Source organism: Petaurus breviceps, unplaced genomic scaffold (genome assembly GCF_028583685.1).
Source record: "Petaurus breviceps papuanus isolate PSGF00001 unplaced genomic scaffold, PetGlider_PUasm1.0 313, whole genome shotgun sequence".
Classification (NCBI taxonomy): Eukaryota; Metazoa; Chordata; class Mammalia; order Diprotodontia; family Petauridae; genus Petaurus; species Petaurus breviceps.
The window spans coordinates 289712-309252 of record NW_027186073.1 but is presented as its reverse complement, the minus strand read 5'-3'; the positions used below and the strand labels follow the sequence as shown (position 1 = coordinate 309252).

At 37.8% G+C, this 19541-nt stretch overlaps 2 protein-coding genes across 2 annotated transcripts; one reads left to right on the top strand and one right to left on the bottom strand.

Annotated features, from left to right (window-relative positions):
- The first annotated feature begins 5886 nt into the window (after positions 1-5886).
- On the top strand, positions 5887-6825 carry LOC138167814 (olfactory receptor 6C2-like). Its single transcript, XM_069096777.1, has one exon. The coding sequence runs from the start codon at positions 5887-5889 to the stop codon at positions 6823-6825; it is 939 nt and encodes a 312-aa protein (XP_068952878.1).
- Positions 6826-17846: 11021 nt separating this feature from the next.
- On the bottom strand, positions 17847-18815 carry LOC138167813 (olfactory receptor 6C2-like). The gene has a single exon (XM_069096776.1). It carries the CDS (start codon positions 18783-18785, stop codon positions 17847-17849), a length of 939 nt encoding a protein of 312 aa, XP_068952877.1. The 5' UTR covers positions 18786-18815.
- Positions 18816-19541: the final 726 nt, after the last annotated feature.

Below are 19541 nucleotides of genomic sequence, written 5' to 3'. Positions count from 1 at the left end.
TTATATCATACATTTTCATCTTGTATTTGTAAAAATGGATAGTCATTGGGGGCAGCTAGGTGATGCAGTGAATACAGCACCAGCCCTGGAGTCAGGAAGACCTGAGTTCAAATCCGGCCTCAGACACTAAACACAAAAAACTAGCCATATGACCTTGGGCAAGTCACTTAACCCCAATTGCCCACCAAAAAGCAAAAAAATAAATGAATAGTCATTTGACACTACTATAGAGAGAACATAAATAGCATCATAACAAAGAGCTAGAAACCCTGGGTACCTTCGGTGTACCATAAAGCCAATCCCTACTTTACCATAGGGAGAGCTGCTTCCAGCTGTGTATACTGGGAGATATACAAGGTTTTTGGAAAAAATAAATTAATATTACCTTCCCTCTCTTGCAAAACAAAGGACAAAATAATTTAATTTTATTGCATATTTCTATGTCTCTGGTTATAGAATTCCTTGTTTCCTTAGGGGTAAAAAAAAAAAGCATAACTCATTGCCTTAAAAAAAACACACAAAGAAATCAAGGGCAAGGAGGAGGCATCATTTTAGTTGGAATTTCATCAGAATCACATCTATCTTACACATAGAAGAAAAACAGTAGCCATAATTTTGTCATTTTAGGAGAACTATATATACCAGTATACCTACCTCACTCTCAAACAGTACTATTTCATCCCCCTGATTATTTAAAAATATTCCTTCATTCATTCATCAAACATTTTTTTCTGCTTTTTGGAGGGTAATTGGAACTAAGTGACTTTCCCAAGGTCACATGGCTAGTTAAGTGTTAAGTGTCTGAGGCCAGATTTGAACTCAGGTCCTCCTGACTCCAGGGCAGGTGCTGTATTCACTGTGCCACCTAGCTGCCCCAAACAAACATTTTCTTAAGTACCTCCTATCTTCCAGGAACTATAAGTGCTGGAGATTCAAAGACAAAAAAGTCCCTGTCCTCAAAGAATTTTAATTCTATTAAGAGAAAACAACACAATTTGGAATGGCCAGGTAGCACAGCGAGTAAGAGCACCAGCTCCAGTGTCAGGATGACATGTGGATCGAATCTGGGCTCTGACACTTAGCACCTACCCAGAAACACCTGGCCGTGTAACCTTGAGCAAGTTACTTAACCCTGATTGCTTAAAAAAAAAAAGAGGAAACAATACATAAGTAGAAATTTAAATATAAAAAATCAACAAGTAATTTCTGGGTTCAGGGCACTAGTGACTGAGAGATCAAAAGAAGCTTCCTGTAGGAGACAGCTTGGGAGCTAAGCTTTGAAGGAATCTTCAAACTCGGGGTTGAGGAGAGGAGGGAAGGCATTCCAGGTAAGGGGAACAATCTGTTCAAAGAACATGAAGTGGAAGCTTAAATGCCATATGTAGGGAAGAGCAAGCAGACCAGTTTTTCTGGAATGGACACAAGAGGAAGGAGAATAATACACAATAAGCCTGGAAAGGTAGGTTAAAGCCAAATTGGGAAGGGCTTTAAAAGTCCAAGAGAAAAGCTAGAATTTTTTCCTAGAGTCAAGATAAAGGCACCGTACTTCCTTAAGCAGGAAAGTGATATGGTACAACATTTTCAGGACAAATAACAATGATAGCTGCATGGAAAATGGAGTTGGGAAGGGAAAAATGTGAGGCAGACATAACAATTAGGCCCGAATAAGTTACTGTAATATTCAAAGTGAGAGATAAGATCCTGAAAGGACATAATAGCTAAATGGGTAGAACAAAGTGGATGAATGGGAGACATATAGTAACTTCAATAAGATAGAGGAATGGAGAAAAAAGAGTTGAGGGTGACTCCTATGTGGAAAAACTGGATGACTTGAAGAATCATACTGCCACCAAAAGAAATAGGAAAGCTTATTAGAGAGGAGGACTTGGGCAGAAGACTATTTCACATATAATGAGTTCCTATTGTCTAAAATACATCCAGTTGGAAAGTCTTCAATACTCAGGAGAGAGATTGGGATGGATATATTGGAGAGAGTAGGTGGGACATTTGTGGGTGACCATTAAGGGAATGATGTTTATGGTACGTAAATGGAGTGAAGATGAAGAAAAAAGTACATGAAAAGGTGGATGAACTAAGAAATTTGGATATCTGAAAAGTTATTAGAAGTAAATTTTAGTTCCCAAGCATAAGAATAAGCAATAGGACTATAAGAAGGAATTTTCATGAGAAACTAAATTCCTTGAGAAAAGAGGAAGAATCCCTTAGGGACCAGAAGAAAATGGCCAACAGGATTTAGATAAGATGCCATCTTTGGATAATTAACTTCAGAAGAGTGATTATTGATATTGCTGAGTGATTATGGCCTAGGAATAGTATGGAAATAGCAATGAGGAACAAGAAGGATGTTCACTTCTCCAATACCAGTGCATTAGGAGATATCAGCGAAGGTTTATCCAAAGAGGGTGACCAGGAATGCGATGTACTGGGGGAAGAATCAGGTTTTCCCAACTGTGAAAATAGACAAACAGCTTGAGAAGATAAGATTTAGCAAAAGGAGAGTTTATTCCCAATAGAATGAGGGATCCAAAGGGCATAACAGAAGGAGAAGATACATTCCAGGAATGGGGAACAAAGGAATAGAGACACAGGAGGCTTGTTTCAAAGGAGCAACATGTTCCACAGTATAGCTGGACTGGAGAATATGTAGTATGGGAGTAAGAAGACTGAAAAGAAATAAGGGTATGGGTCATGAAGGGATTTAAAAGCCAAAGAGAGGATTTTATATTTGATCTTTGAAATGCTAGGGAACCATTAGAATTTATTGAGTGGGAGAAGAAGAAGGGAATGGAGGGACCTGTGCTTTTGGAAAATCACTTGGTAGTTCAGTGGAGGATGATGGAGTGGGGAGAGACTTGAGGCAGAAAGAACAACCAGAAAGTTATACAATGTCCAAGTGTGAGAAAATGAGAGCCCACATCAGGGTGATGGCAGTGTCAGAGGAGAGACGGAGGCATATGAGAGATATATGAATGAGACTTGATAACAGTTGTATACATAGGGTGAGTGCTAATGAGAAGTTGAAGTTGAAACCAAGATTGCAAGCCTGACTAATTGGGAGAATAGTGATGTCCTTGATGGTTTGGGGAAAGCTGGGAAGAAGGGAGGGTTTGGGGGAAAATATAATGAGTCCTGACTTGGACATGTTAAATTTATAATGTCTATAGAGCAATCAGTTTGAGATGTCCAAAAGGTATAGTGATGTGGACTGAAGATTAGGAGTGAGATTAAGGCTCAATATATAGATCTGGAAATCTACCTAGAGCAGATAGGTCCCATATGAAGTGATGTGGTCACTAAGAGAGATAATACAGACACAAATTCTTAACTTGGGGTTCACAGAGTACCAACAGACTTACAGATAGATTTAAGGGGGTCTCTGGACTTAGATGGGAAAAGTACACTTTTATTTCAATATAATTGGTTTCATTTGTAATAATAATTTTAATTATTTAACTTAATAATTAAATAAAAATAAGCATTTTATTTTATGCATTAAAAATTATTCTGAGAATGGGTTCTTACACATCCCCAGATTGCCAAAAGGGATCCATGACCCTTTGCAACAAAGAAAACTGAGGCAAAAAACAGTTAAATAGGTAGGAGGATAATCAGGAAAAATCAGTGTTATAAAAAGTTAGAGAAAAGAAAATATCCAGAAGGAGATTGTTGTCCTTCATTCTTGAAGATCAAAATGACATCACTATATTAGCGTTAACTTACAATGTGTCTAACTGTGGCTGATCAGACCAATATACTCTACCAGAATGCTCTACCAAAGGTCTGGCACAAATAGTTCATGAAAATATTTAGGATATATTCTCTAAATTTGTGCATCTCAAATTTCTTTTGAGCTACTTCAATTCTGCTTTGCCCATAGAGCACAGCACTTTCTCTGATGAGGGCATATAATGCTGGGTAGTCATGTGTCAGCATCTCTGATATGACACAATTAATTCCAAAGTAGAATCATCTTTGCAGAAACTTTTTGTGTTTCAAATGCAGGGTGAGATCCCCACCTGCTACAGTAATTGGGCCAGGGTTGGGTAATGATTATGAACAGATAAAGGAACTTTAGAGTTTATAAACATGGAAGTGGAACATTTAAGACAGATGACAAAATCAGGGGGGTGATCATCACTGTGTGTGGCTAGGATGGAGTACAGGAGTATATCATGAAAATTACATAGATTGGGGGACTGAGAAGTTGTGGCATTTGGTGTATTGTCTAACATCAATATGTATGTTGAAATCCCCAGGTATGAGGACAGGAGCTGTAATACAGGAAAATTCTCTCAGCCAGGTACTGAACTCATTGAGGAAGGAAGATATTTACCCTGGGGATCAACTAAACATAACCATCAATATCTGAATTGGGTGATATATTTAAATAGCATGAACCTCAAAGGAGAAATTGCTAAGTGATGATGGCAAAGTGAGAGTCTGGAAAAGGTGATTAAGAGAAATGAGTATTTCAGATTTCCCATCACGAGTCAGGGAGTTTCCTGGTGCGGAAACTCTATCAATAGAAATCAGAGGTATGCCTGAAAGTACAACTGACACTGTAGCAAGCTAAGAAGTTTTATCCAAAAAGAACCAGGTCTCAATGAGGGTCAGAAAAAAGTAAAAAAGGAAAAAGCTCAATATGAAAGCAAATGTGTTATATGGAGCAGATATTACAGATAATAGAGCAGAAGGGGCAGGTAGATCCTAAGTAGGACATTGGGCATGAAGGGGGTAGAGTTGAGGAGAGCTGAGGGAGATAGGAGTAAGGCAGTGGGAAGCTGAGGACAGAGAATGGAATTTGTACATTGGTCAGCAGGTATTCAGAATCATTGTGAAAGAGAAAGTGTGAAGGAATGGGACTATGATATTATTTTAATATGCAATTATACATGTGAAATCATGCAGAGTGTATGCTCATATTAGCCATGTTGCAAAAAAGCAAGAAAAATAAAGTGAAAAAAATATACTTCCATTTGCACTCAGAGTTCATCAATTCTTTCCTTGAAGGTGGATAGCATTTTTCTTCACAAATCTTTTGGAATTGTCTTTTGAGCATGGTTTTGATTAGAGTCTGTGACAGCTGATCATCAGTACAATATTGCTATTACTATGTACAATGTTCTCCTGGCTCTGTTCAGTATCAGTTTTGTATCAATCTATATAAGTCTCCCTGGGTTTTTCTGAAACCATACTGCTCATTATTTCTTATAGCACAACAATATTCCATCACAATCACATACCACAATTTGTTCAGCCATTTCCCAGTTGATGGGCATCCCTTCAATCAAAAAGAGCCTCTATGAATATTTTTGCATGTACAAGATCTTTTCTTATTTCTTTAACTTATCTGGGAACCAGATCTGGTAGTGGTAGTCTTAAAGCCCACTAAGCATAGTTGCAAATTCTTCTCCAAAATGGTCGGGCAAGTTCATAATTTAGCCAACAGTGCATTAGTGTACCAATTTTCCAAGTTGTCTACAATATTTGTCATTTTCCTTTCTGTCATATTAAGCAGTCTGATAGGCATAAGATGGTAAATTGTAGTTGTTTTGGTTTGCATTTCTCTAATTAAAAGTGATGTAGAACATTTTTTCACTATATATAGTATTGATTTCTTCTTCTGAAAACTGTTCATATCCTTCAACCATTTATCAGTTAAAGAATGGCTCTTATTGTTATAAATATAACAGGTATATATTTGAAAAATGATACCATTATAAGAAAAACTCACTGTAAAAAAAATGTCCAGTGATAACTTCCATGACTTTTCCCTCTGATTCACAGGGCTAATATATTTTATCACCCCCCTCCCCAGATCTAATCTGTCTTTTCTTTTACATACAGATCCATCAGAAGTCAGGGATGAGAAACCATACAGAGATAACATCATTTATCCTTCGAGGATTAACAGATGATCCACAGTTAAAGGTTCTGATTTTCATCTTTCTCTTTTTCACATATATTTTGACTATAATTGGGAACCTAATCATCATCACCCTCACCTTGATGGATGCACAACTTAAGACACCCATGTATTTCTTCCTCAGAAACTTTTCCTTTTTGGAAGTGGCATTCACAACTGCCTATATCCCCAGATATCTCTACAGCTTGTCAACTGGGGACAATACCATTACCTATAATGCTTGCTTTGCCCAAATATTTTTTGTCATCCTTCTTGGGGCAACAGAATTTTTCCTTCTGGCCACCATGTCCTATGACCGCTATGTAGCCATCTGCAAACCCCTGCACTACACATCCATCATGAACAGCAAAGTCTGCAACCAGCTCCTCCTGAGCTCTTGGCTGGCTGGGTTGATGATCATCCTCCCATCAATTAGCCTGGGCCTCCAAATGGAATTCTGTGACTCCAATGTTGTTGATCATTTTGGCTGTGATGCATTTCCCATGTTAAAGATTGCATGTTCAGACATAAAGTTCATAGAGAAAATGGTTATTATCTTTGCTGTGTTGACCCTTATTGTCACCTTATTCTTAGTGTTTCTGTCCTATGCACACATTATCAGGACAGTTCTCAGATTCCCCTCAGCTCAGCAGAGGAAAAAGGCCTTTTCCACTTGTTCTTCCCACATAATTGTCGTCTCCATCACCTACAGCAGCTGCATCTTCATCTACATCAAACCCTCTGCAAAAGAAGGAGTGGCTTTCAATAAGGTGGTATCAGTGCTCACAACTTCAGTTGCCCCTGTTATGAACCCCTTAATTTATGCCCTAAGAAACAAGCAAGTGATACAAGCTTTTAAGGACTCAGCCAAAAAGATTTTTTTCCTCTCAAAGCAATAAAAAACTAAAGTCAATGATAAGAGAAAATCTGAATAACTTACCTATCTGTCCTGGATTTATTACCCTTTTTGATCTCCCTTGCTAATTCATCCTTTACCCGCAATCCAGTCTCTGTGACCTTCTCACATTTCTTTTTACTTTTATTGAGAATTGATACACCACTCAAGCAATAAAAATTTTTCTTCCCCCATTCTTTGATTGTCAACTTCTGCAGCAACATAGAACCTCACTAACTACTCCCACCTGCAAAGCCACCATCCCCCCAAATGCAAGCACTAAAACAAATTCTCTCATCCTCCCAAGATCATATAAATGTGATTCTTATAGGAGATAGTGACGGAATACTAGCAAGTTCTATTAGCTTAAAGGTACCTTAGAAATCATTTAGTCGAACAAGCCCCGTTCTTATCGCTGATACCCAAACCTGTTGCCTATATTTCTTGTCTCTCCTTATTCTTCTTCCTTGCCTATTCTCTTTATATAGGCTCTTTATTCCTATTGCCTAATCATATCTGACCAATTTCCTGTCTAAAAAGGACACCACCATGATTTTAATCATCACTGATCCCTAACAAAATAGAAGTAAGCTACGTCTCTTCAGATCTTTTATACACTGAAGTTGTACTTCTCCTGTGCATTTAAGCACTTATTTGTTCTAATTTATATTAAAAATTATTTGTTTACCTGCCTTTTTCTCAAAATTTGATTGGAAACTACTGGCGATAGGGATTAGGTATTATTCATCCTAACATAATGCTTTGTACATAATAATACTTTGCATATATAATACATATTGTTGAATTTCACTAGTTAGTGGGAGAAAAGATGGATAATTTAAGGACTGTCAGCAACAGATAAGAACACAGGACTTCAGAACCTGGGAAAGGTTAAATGAAAATAGCACACAGGTGCTGATTGTGGGGAAAAAAATCAGTGAGCTCTGCTCAGTCAGAGAAATTAAATAACCACTGGTGTTCAACCAATGCTTCAGAAGAATAAAACCAAAATTTTGATTTAAAGAAAAAAATAAAGGAAATGGGGACTTAATACGAAAGTATTATATTAAAGAAAACACAAACTGGGTAATTTTAATTTTATATGTGAGTGGATTAAATTCACCAGTGAAGTGAAAGATAATGAGAGAAGGCATGAGAGAGCAAAATCTGGCAATTTGCTACATGCAAGAAGCAAAAAAAAAAAATAATAGTGACAATGAGGAACTAGAAAAAATTTTCTCAAGACAATGCAATTCCAAATTTTCTACAGTTACATACATGACTTCAAATGATAATAAAAATTCGTGAGGTCAAGATCATAAATAGGAAAATGACATTATGTTTTAAAGCATCATAAAGAATTGTATTAAATGCATATGTACAAAATGATACCATTATAAATGAAAGCCAACTGAATGGAAAAGACAGACTGTAAAACAATAATTGTAGAATTTAATATTTTTTCTTTGAGAACCAAATAAATATAAAGGAAAGATATAAAAAGAAAACTAAGTAAAAAATAATCTTGAAAGACTCATGCTATTTTCTGAATAGGAATTTTAAAGATGATATCTACTGCTGAGTACCATTTACAAAAATGATCAATTAAAGAAATTGTTCATGTGGAAAGCCAAAAATAATAAATATTTACATTGCATATCAAAATCCTATAAAAATATTAAATTTAAGAAATGTAAACAATAAAGACCTAATAGTTTCCTATATGAACAAAACTCATTATGCTTTTTTAAAATGATAAAAAGACAAACCCAAAATTTGTGGGTATTACTAAACTGAATCTCTGAAGAAAATTCAATTCACCATTCAATCAATCAGTAAGAATTTATAGAAATTATATAGAGAAATAGCCAGAATATGAAGGACTTTACATGGTACAAAGAGAAATGTGCTATTTACCTTATCAATAAGAAACACAATTTTCTTAATCAAGGATGCCATGATCAAAGTTTAGAAGTAATGCAGATAGTAAATTGGAGAGGGGAGAGGTTGCATACATGGAGAGCAGTTAAATTAGGTGGCTCTTTAAGTAGACCAAATGAGACGTAATTAGGAACTGAATGAGGGTTATTGTGGTGTGAGAAGGCAGAAAGAGAAAAAGTGGAAAGATCTTATGGAGGTAAAAACTAACAAACTCGATTTGGCAACTGATTAGATATGGGAGAATGACTGAAAATAGCGAGTTGGAAATGGTCTTTGGCTATGAACCTGGGTGACTAGAAGAAAAGTGGTGGCCTTTGACAGAAACAGAGAAGCGGAGGGATAGTTTTGTAATGAAAGTTAATAAATTCTGTTTTGGACAAATTGAGTTTGTGAGATCTACGGGACATCCAGTCGGAGATACGCAGCATGCACTGGAAGATGTGGGATTCAAGGTTAGGTGAAACATGATAACTGGATGTGTGTATACATATATACTCAAGAATCATCTGCACATAGAGTTGATACTTGAATATATGATAACTATATATGATACTAAAAGACATAGTGTAGTAATTAAAAAGAAGAGATCCCAGGAGAGAACCAGAGGGAACATCTAGACATGAGGACAAGATTTGGATCATAGTCTTAAAAGGAAAACTGAAAACTAGACATGTATTCAGTACATGGCGATTTCTTCAGTCCTAACCTCTCACCTGATCTCCATTCTCACATCACCAACTACCTAATGGACACCTTAAATTGGATGTCCCGCAGACATCTTAAAGTCAACATGTTCAAACCTGAATTCATCATCTTCTCCCCAAACTGTTCCCTCTTACTGCTAAAGGCACCATCATCCTCACAGTCACCCAGACTTGCAAGCTAGATATCATCCTCATCTCCTTTCTCTCTCCCATCTGATGTGTTGTTAAATCCTGTCTATCTACCTTCACAACATTTCTCCTACACATCCCTTCTTTTCTCTGACACTATCACTACCTTGGTGCAGACCCTCATCATAAGGACTATTACAATTGCTTTATGATTGTTCTCCCTAATTCAAGGTTCTGTCTTCTAGGTCAATGGCTCCCTGTAATCTCCAGCATTAAATATAAATCCCCTACTTGGCTTTTAAAGTGCTTCACTTTAACCTTCCTAATTTTCCATTCTTCTTACACCTTATCCTCCTCCACTGACTCTGAGATCCAGTTACACTGGCTTCCATACTATTTCTCCCACAAAGTACTCCATTTCCCAACTGAATTTTCATTGACTGTGATATATTTGAAAGCAGGCATTGTTTTTCTCTTTCCTGGTATCACCAGAACTTATCATAGGGTCTGGTACATAGTTGGTGCTTAATAAGTTCATATTGACTTGGAAAGCATTGACTAGGCACCAAGCATTGTAATAAGTATTGAGGATTTTAAAAAAGCAGAAAACAATCCTTACCCTCAAGCTCTAATTCTTATTCTAATAAGACAATATGTAAATAAATGGATGTATATAAGATATATGTGGAATAGATGAAAGATAGCCTTAGAGAGGAAGGTTCCAGCATCTGAAGGGACTAGGAAAGTCTTCCTGAAAAGCATTGAATTTGAGGAATCTTAAAGAAAGTCAGAGATTCTAAAGAGGCAGAGCTTAGGAGAATACTCCAGGCATGAGAGATAATTCAATCAGTTCTATCCAAAAGGTCTTCAGAGCAGGTATAATATACTATTTGTGACCTTCTTTGAGAAGTCACAGGAAGAACCATCTCAAGTGAAAAGAACACATCTAATGTCTTCCCTGGGTATGACTTTCTAGTAAATTCCATCTGAACAGAAATAGTTGGAGGTTTAAAAGAGAAAATACCACCACTTGTGTGTGATTCAGCTCAGGCATGTTGAAACTGGAGTTAGAGAGACCTTAGCTGAAATGCAGTCCCAGACAATGCCTGGTTGTATGACCTCAGGCAGTTATTTTACATCTCTCAGCCTCAGTTTCCTTTACTGCAAAATGGGGCTAATAAGAGCATTTTGCAGGCTTGTTGTGAGGCTCCAGTGAGACAACTCTGTAAAGCTGGGAAGCTATATTAATATTTATTCCCTTCCCCTTTCCCTTTATTATTCTAGGATACAGATATATTCCATTAGGTTTGCCTTTGGGAAGTTTGTTTTGTTTCATTTTCCATTTTTCAGCATCTTAATGGTTCTAGTTGGTCTCTTGAGTCAATAAGGAGGGTCAGAGGGGAGAAAAAAAGAGAGAAGTCCTGGTCCTTCATTTCCTTCCTGCAAGTTGAGAGTTGGATAGGGTGATGTCTGAGGCTCCTTTTAGCTCTATGATCCTATGGCTCCCAATTTCTTCTATTTAACTTTTCAGTTTTTTAAAATCAGCTATCAGAGTTCTACTCAGTAACCAAATAACAATATCCTTCTGATTAATAGGAAGATATCAGATATCTTTGGTTTTTCTCAAGTTGGGAAGTTCTAAAAATACTGATAATAGCTCATATATGTTTTTGCCCTACCTCTCCCAGAGAGCTATACCATATCACAAATAGTATTTTTAAAGATAAGAAAAAGAAAGGAGGAAAAATGGCATAACCAATCAATATATCAAAAAAGTCTGAAAATAAATGCAATGTAAAATATTTATGAATGTATAACCTCTATAAAGGGGTGGAATGGAAGTGTCTTCTCATATTTCTTCTTAATTTTGAAACATTCATTTTCTGCACTTATATTGTTACAGTCATTGTGTATATTGTTATATTGTCATAGTCATTGTTTATGCTTTTTTATCTCTACTTCCTTCTGCATCATTTCATGTAAATCTGGCCATGATTCCCTGTATTGGTCACATTCATCATTTCTTATATCCCAGTAATATTTCATTACATTCATATACCACAATTTGTCTAACCATTTCCCAGCTGATGGACATCAACTTTATTTCCAATTCTTTGCTATCACAAAGAGTGTTGCTATAAATATTTTGTTGTACATGGGACTTTCTTCTTTCAATTAAGTCCTTGTGATATGTCATTTTAAGTAAAGACATTTTAATCATTTTATTTGCATAATTCCAGAATTGCTTTGCAAAATACACATATTGACTCCCAATGCCACCAAGAGTACACCAGTGTATGTATCTTTGCACAATTTCTCCCACATTGACTATTGCCATCTTTTATCATCTTTGCTAATTTGCAGGGTGTGAAGTAAAACCTTAGGGTCGATTTGATTTGCTTCCTCTTATTATTAGTGTTTTGGAACATTCTTCTATGTGATGATTAATTTGGCACAATTCTCTTAAGATCTGTTTGTTCATAACTTTTGACAATTTATATTTTGGGAAATGGCTTTAAGATATAAATATTAATACAGATGTATACACACATACACACACATATGTACATACAGCTGTGTGTGTATACCTATGAGTGTGGCAATTAAATATCTATCTTGAATATCCTACTCTTATCAGAGAAAGTTGGATCTTTTGTAAAATTAATGTGGACTAGATAAAATATCTAGTTCTCTATCTTGTTGGTCATGTAGCCTGAAAGCAGAAATTCCCTTTATACTACTTTGCATCCATTTTCTTGCCTTTTTAACCATCTCAGAATGAACTATTATCAGTATTTTAGGATATATGATGGAAATCCCCAACTTCAGAGTAGCCAGAGATCTGATTTCTTCCTATTTGTCATGAGACCACTTAATTGGTTACTGAGCAGAACTCTGGATATTCTAAAAGAGAAATCCCTTGGGGCAGAGCCAAGATGGCAGTGTAGAAGCAGGAAAACTCCATGATCTCATCCCCATAACCACCTGAAATGCCTATAAAATATGACTCTAAACAAATTTCAGAGCTACAGAACCCACAAAGTGACAGAGAAAAACAAATCTCCTGCTGAAAGCAGCCTGGCAGGCCTATAGGAAGGGTCCATCACAGAGTGCTGGGTGTCAAGCTCAGTTCCACATGAAGCCACAGTTTTAGCCCCAGGGCAGTCCCAACCAGCAGCAACTGGAAGAGACTGCAGGAGAGTGAATCATCAGAAGCTGTGGCAGTTTCCAGACATATGAATCTATAAATGCCAAAGAGCAAGTAAAAGGTCTGGGTAGAACTCTGCTGGTCCTGGGGGGGGGGGGGAAGTCCAGCCCTTGCCCCCCTGGTGAGAAGCAGTGGAGGTGTGGAGGCTGTGCTGCTGCCACCACGTGGCTGCTTCAGAGCTCCTGGCCTGAAGACTGTAGGGGAACCAAGCTACCATTTAGATTGTACTCACTCTTGCTTTAACCTGCTTGGATCTGTATTGCTGTCTTGGGTAAAGGTCCTGGGGTGTGTGGCCAGTGGGCCAGAGCTTGTGGGGGCTGCAGAGAAGGCAGCCAACTAATAGCTCCAGGAGTGGCAAAAACCCCAGCAATTTGAGACAAAGTTCTCCTCTCTGGAAGCATAGTTCTACTGTGGCAAGGAGCTCAGAAGTCAAGTAATTGAGTGGTAAAATGTGCAAGCAGAGGAAGCAAAGCAAGCACAGTAATCCAACTTTGGATTCCTTTTTGGGGGGACAAAAAGGATCAAAGCATGGAACAGGAGGAAGAAAATGAAGTCAGAACTCCTGCATCAAAAGCTTCCAAGAAAAATATGAACTAATTACAGGCCTTGGAGGAGCTCAAGAAGGATTTTGAAAATTAAGTAAAAGAAGTGGAGGAAAAAATGGGAAGATAAATGAGAATGATGCAATAAAACCATGAAAAGAGAGTAAACAACCTATGCAGCAAAGCTGAGTATCATGTTCCAGGGGAAAATATGGTCATTCAATGAAATAGATGACTTTCAAGCATTCTTGATGAAAAAAACAGAGTTGAATAGAAAATTTGACATTCCAGGGTGGCTAGGTGGTGCAATGAATACAGTACTGACACTGGAGTAAGGAGCACCTGAGTTCAAATCTGGCCTATGACACTTAACACAAAAAAACTAGCCTTGTGACCTTGGGCAAGTCACTTAACCCCAATTGCCCTACCTTTCCCTCTCCAAAGAGCAAAAGAAAATTGACTTTCAAATATGAGAAACATGAGAAGGTAAATAGGGAAAAGAAATTATAAGGAACTTATTAAAGTTGAACTATTTACATTCCTACATGGAAAAATGATAATTCCAACTTATAAAACTTTTCTCAGTATGAGGATAGTGGAAGGGAATATAAATGTGTGTGTGTATATACATATATACATACATATATGTCTATATAGGAGGGTATATGTGTGTACGAATACATATGTGAGTGTGTGTATATATGTGTACATGTATACATCGACAGAGGGCACAGGATCAGTTGAATAGGAAAGGATTATATCTAAAAAATAAAATTAAGTGGTGAGAGAGGAATATAATGAGAGGAGATAGGTAGAGACAGAATAGGGTAAATTATCTCATATAAAAGAGGCAAGGAAAAACTGTCACAATGGAAGTGAAGAACAGGAAGGCAAAAGGGAATGGGTCAACCTTACTCTCATTAAATTTGGCTTAAGGAGAGAATAATATACACACTCAATTGGGTATCTTCCCCTACAGGAAAGTAGGGGGGAAGGGGATAAGAGGGAGTATGATAGATGGGAGAGAAGATTGGGTGGAGAGGGTAACTAGAAGCACACACTTTTGAAAAGGGACAGGGTCAAAATAGAAAATAGAACAAGTTGGGGGGGCAGGATAGGATGGAGTGAAATATAGTCAGTATTCCACAATATATCCACTATTGAAATGTATTCCATAACCACACATGTACAAACTATATTGAATTGCTTATCTTCCCAGTAAGGGTGGCTGATGAGGGAAGAAGGAAAAGAATCTGGAATTCGAAGTTTTAAATCAAATGTTTAAAAAAAATTATTTTTTACATGCAACTGGGAAATAAGACACTGGGATATGGAGATCCACCTTGCCCTACTGGAAAGTTGGAGGGTGAACAAGGGAGGATATAGGAGAGAGCAGATTAGGGGAGGGAGTATTCAATGGAATCACTGTTTTGGGGTGGTGGATTGGGGAATGTAGCAGCAAGCACCCCAGCGTCTCCAGGGTGGCTTCCAACACAGGTTCTTAGATCTGCTTTGCTAAAGAAAAGCAATTCAAAATGAGTTAACACGCTTACTTTAATCAATCAAACATATATCATTTACCTAGTTCAGGGGGAAAAGGTCAGCACCCCAAACTTCAGAATATACAGAGGTTACAAGCATAAATTACAAGAGCATTTCAGCAGACAGGCTTCCAAACTGTCCAACCATTACATACATCCATACCTAATCACAGTTACCAGAGAGGGAAGCATCAACATCTTGGTTTTCAAAGCTGGGGGGCTCTCAACAATAGCTGCCCAGAGTCTCATCTGGTCAAATCACACAACACTTCTCAAAGTGAGCCCCAAAGCAAAGCCTCACATCCAGGCTTATATAGCCTTCTCCTGGCTCAGTGAATGTAACAAGCTTCTTGACCCACTGCCCAATCACAAAGTATCTCCTGAGAAACAAACTTCCTGCCACAGGTTCCAGGTGCACTTAAGCCTAGGGCAGGGAAGATTTTAAAAATTTACATTCCTATAACTGGGAAAGACAGGGAGAAAATTTATAACTCAAAATCTTGTGGAAATGAATGTTGTAAACTAAAAATAAACAAAAAAGTAAATTTAAAAAAATAGCAATCCCTGCTCTTCAAGTCTTTATCTTGCTGGTCTTAAAGTATAGAGAACTTACATCTTGAGAGTGTTGGTATGCTCTTTCCTCCACTAGACTACAAATCAAATGCTCTTACATTTGAGGCAAAACAGACAGGCATCCACTGTCTGGGATCAAGTTGCCTCCTCTTTGTATTTTCTTGGGTATAGGCCTTACAAGATCATGAAAGGCAGGTAGTGCAAAGAAACTACCCCTTTCCTGAGCATACCAACAGTGAGATAGCAGCTCTTTTCACAGGTGCTACAGAAACATCATCAGTGGCAGACAAGTCACAACAAAAAGTCTCCTGCAGAGACTGAAGAAAAAGGAAGCACCTTCTTGGCATTGATTAGGCTCTACTCAGTGAGGATGAAATATAAGATACCTAAGCAGAAACCCTCCTACAAATGACCCAATGAGGCTTGCAATATTAACCTCTGAACTGCTTATAATCACTGCATAATTCTTTATTGTTTAGCATTGCCCTATAAGTGAAGGAATAAAGCTGCCTGTTTCATGCTTGATTCATGTCTGCACTTTGGGTACCTTTTTAATTTCTACTCCACCTCATACCTCCTGGATCACTAATGGGGAGGGTCCTTTAGAATAGAGTCCAACATAAAATTGTTCATCATGAATAGAAGGTAGTGGTAACATTGAAGCACTGGGAGCCTGGTTTCCCCATTGTGGAAACATGCAACCTCTGATGAACGAAAAATTCCTTAGAATAAATGCTGCTCCCTGTGCCTTTGCATCTTTAGAATATATGTATAGTACAGATATCCATGCCTCCTAGTTCATGAATGGTATAAATTTTTGCAACATAGAATGATTTTTCCTGAAATGTTGGACCACTTTATAGTTGCATCAATATTAGTGGAACTATCTTCACAAGGTTCCCCTCATACTACTTTATTATCTTTGCCACCTTGTTAGATATGACTTCAGAGACATGCAAAATTACATTTATTTTATTATTTGTGAACTGAAGAATTTTGTTCAATTACTTTTGATCAGCTGCATTTCTACCCTTCCTCATCCTAGGGTTTCTACTGGCACCTCAGAATTTGGCTCTTTGACTGTATAGAAAAAGATCCAGGTCTATCATACAAGCACAAACAAGCTAATACATATTATTTTTAAAAGGAGGAATTCTGTTTTATCACACAAAAAACACACCTGGGTCAACAGAGGCAAAATAACTCTCATGTCCACTCTACTTTCCCTAAGTAAAGGAAATGCAATTAAGATAGAGAGAGATAAACTCATTCTCCAGATAATCCCACATTCCTGCAGGTACAGGCACAGAATGATAGATTTGTAGCTTCTCAGATTTAAAAGTGGAAGAAATATTACAAGCCAATCAGTTCACCTACCTCCATTTTACAGGTTGTTAAGGCCCTCCAGATCCTTTCAATAAATGAGTGATATCAATAAGTGAGATTCAATAAGTGAGATCCCTTTCAATAAACCCTATACAATCTGCATAACTCCATATAAAGTCTGGATTCATTCCCTGTGAATGAATGAATGTAAAAACATTTATTAAGCAGCTCCTATGTTCCAAACACTGTGTTGAGAAGTGGAGATACAAATACAAAAATAAAGCACAAAACAAGGTAGTCCCTGCCCTCAAAGAACTTACATTCTAACAGGCAAAGAAACAACACATGTAGGGGAGTAGTAGCCACAGAGGAATGTTTTTATACAGAAAATCAAAGGGGTGGAGAGGGGAACTCCAAGGTTATAGATGGTCATAATTTTTCCTCTAGCAATGGTAGAATTGGTTTGATTATGGTTCCAGAGTTAGAAAGAGGCATTGCACTATGGTGGAAAAGAAAATTGGTTTTGGAATCAAAGACCTTGGTTGAAATCCCACCTCTGTCCTTTACTACCTTGGATGACCCTGGACAAGTCACGTGATATTCTTGGTCTGCTTCCTTACTTATAGAATGAGAAGGAGAGACTATATGACATCTAAGATTCCTTACTCTTCTAAATGTATGATCCTGTGATTTGCCAGAGCCCCAGAAATAATACATTTTTTGTATTTGAATTTGAATCTAGGACTTCTGGGCTCCTTTTATCCATCACATCAATCTGTCTGAGAATGTGGGTCAGCTTGAGCCAGGGGATGAGTGGCTACACTGGGCAGCAGGACCTAGGGAAGGAGTAAGAAGCCAGAAAGTACCATAAATTCTAACAAAATGGAAGAAGAGGAGATGGTTATCAGCAAGAGAGAGGGGAGGTACTCCCTGCATGACAAATGAGTTAGAACACAGTTAGACTTTGCTGGCTATCGTAAATGACGATAAGCAAGAAAAAATGACAAGAATAATGGGCAACTCTTCCTTTACCATTTGGCATTCTTGAGCTCCATCGTCTCTTATTGCTTTGCAAAAGTTGCAATCTTTTTAACTAAGTCTTTAAAGGCTTGTATGACTTGTTTGTTCCTCAAGGTATAAATAAAGGGGTTCATCACAGGGGCAACAGAGGTCATGAGAACTGACACTACCTTGTTCAAAGCTACCATTTCATTTGCAGAAGATTTGACATACATGAAGATGCAGCTTCCATAAGAGATGGAGACAACAATCATGTGGGATGAACAAGTGGAAAAGGCCTTTTGCCTTTGCTGGGCAGAGGGGAATTTCAGAATAGTTCTGACAATCGAGGCATAAGACCAAATCACAAAGAGTAAGGTGATGATAAGTGTCAATATTGCATCGATCAAAGCTATCTTTTCTATGAACTGTGTGTCTGTGCATGAAATCTCTAGCACAGGAAATGCATCACAGGTAAAATGATCAATAATGTTGGAGTCACAGAAGTCCAATTGGAGGCCTAGACTAAGAGGTGGGAGGATGATCATCAGCCCTGATAGCCAGGAACTCAACAGAAGCTGGTTACAGACTTTGCTGCTCATAATTGTAGTGTAATGCAAAGGTTTGCAGATGGCCACGTAGCGATCATAGGACATGGTGGCCAGAAGGAAGAACTCTGCTGCTCCAAGAAAGATGACAGAAAATAGTTGGGTGGCACAGGCATTATAAGATATTGTATTGTCCCCAGTTGATATACTGTAGAGGTATCTGGGAATACAGGAAGTTGTGAATGAGACTTCTAAGAAGGAGAAGTTTCGGAGAAAAAAATACATGGGAGTTTTCAGATGGGGATCCACCAAGGTGAGGGTGATGATGGTCAGGTTTCCAATTATACTCAACATGTAGTTGAGAAACAGAAATAGAAAAAGCAAAACCTGTAGCTGTGGGTCATCCGTCAGTCCCCGCAGGATGAATAATGTTATTCCTGTGTGATTTCTCATCCCTGATTTCTAAGTTCTGATGTACCTGCATATGAAAGAGGAGAAAGTTGGACCCAAAATGAGGATAGTGATTGAAGTTGGAGGAAAAGGGGAGACAGGTAACTCCTGCTCCTTCAGGGTCTGTCTCTGACAGTGTTTCAATATTTCTTGGGAATATTTTGCTCTCCCAAATACGGTCTCTTATCAAAATCTTCTATTTCATCCTTCATCACACAAAGGTCTTCCTTCACTCTTTCTTTCCTCAGCCACGATCTTAAGCACTGAACATGCCATCAGGATAATAAGGAATAATAATAATAATAATAATAATAATAATAATAATAATAATAATAATGACAACAACAAGAACTAACATTTAATAGCACTTACTGTGTGCCAGGAATTGTGCTAAGCACTTCACAATGATCTCATCTGAACTTGACAACAACCCTGGGAATTAGGTGTTATTATTCTCTCCATTTTACATTTGAGGAAACTGAGGCAAATAGAGATTTAAGTGAATTGTCCAGGGTCCCAGGGTGTCTAAAACCAGATTTAAAATTGAGTCTTCCTGACTCCAGAACTGATACTCTATCCACTGCAACACCTAGGTGCCTGAGAAAACATAGGCTCATGTCCTGACTCTTATATTTACTTATACTTGGCTATGTGACCAAGTGGAAGCCACTCAGCTCCTCAGAGCCTACTTTTCTCTTATGTTAAATAGGGGTTTGCAAAATAAATTTGCAAGTCTTACTGCCCAGGCCTGTTGTGAAG

Bases quoted from the DNA above. Each gene is read 5' to 3' on its own strand.
- LOC138167814 (XM_069096777.1), top strand. From the start codon at position 5,887: ATGAGAAACCATACAGAGATAACATCATTTATCCTTCGAGGATTAACA.
- LOC138167813 (XM_069096776.1), bottom strand. From the start codon at position 18,785: ATGAGAAATCACACAGGAATAACATTATTCATCCTGCGGGGACTGACG.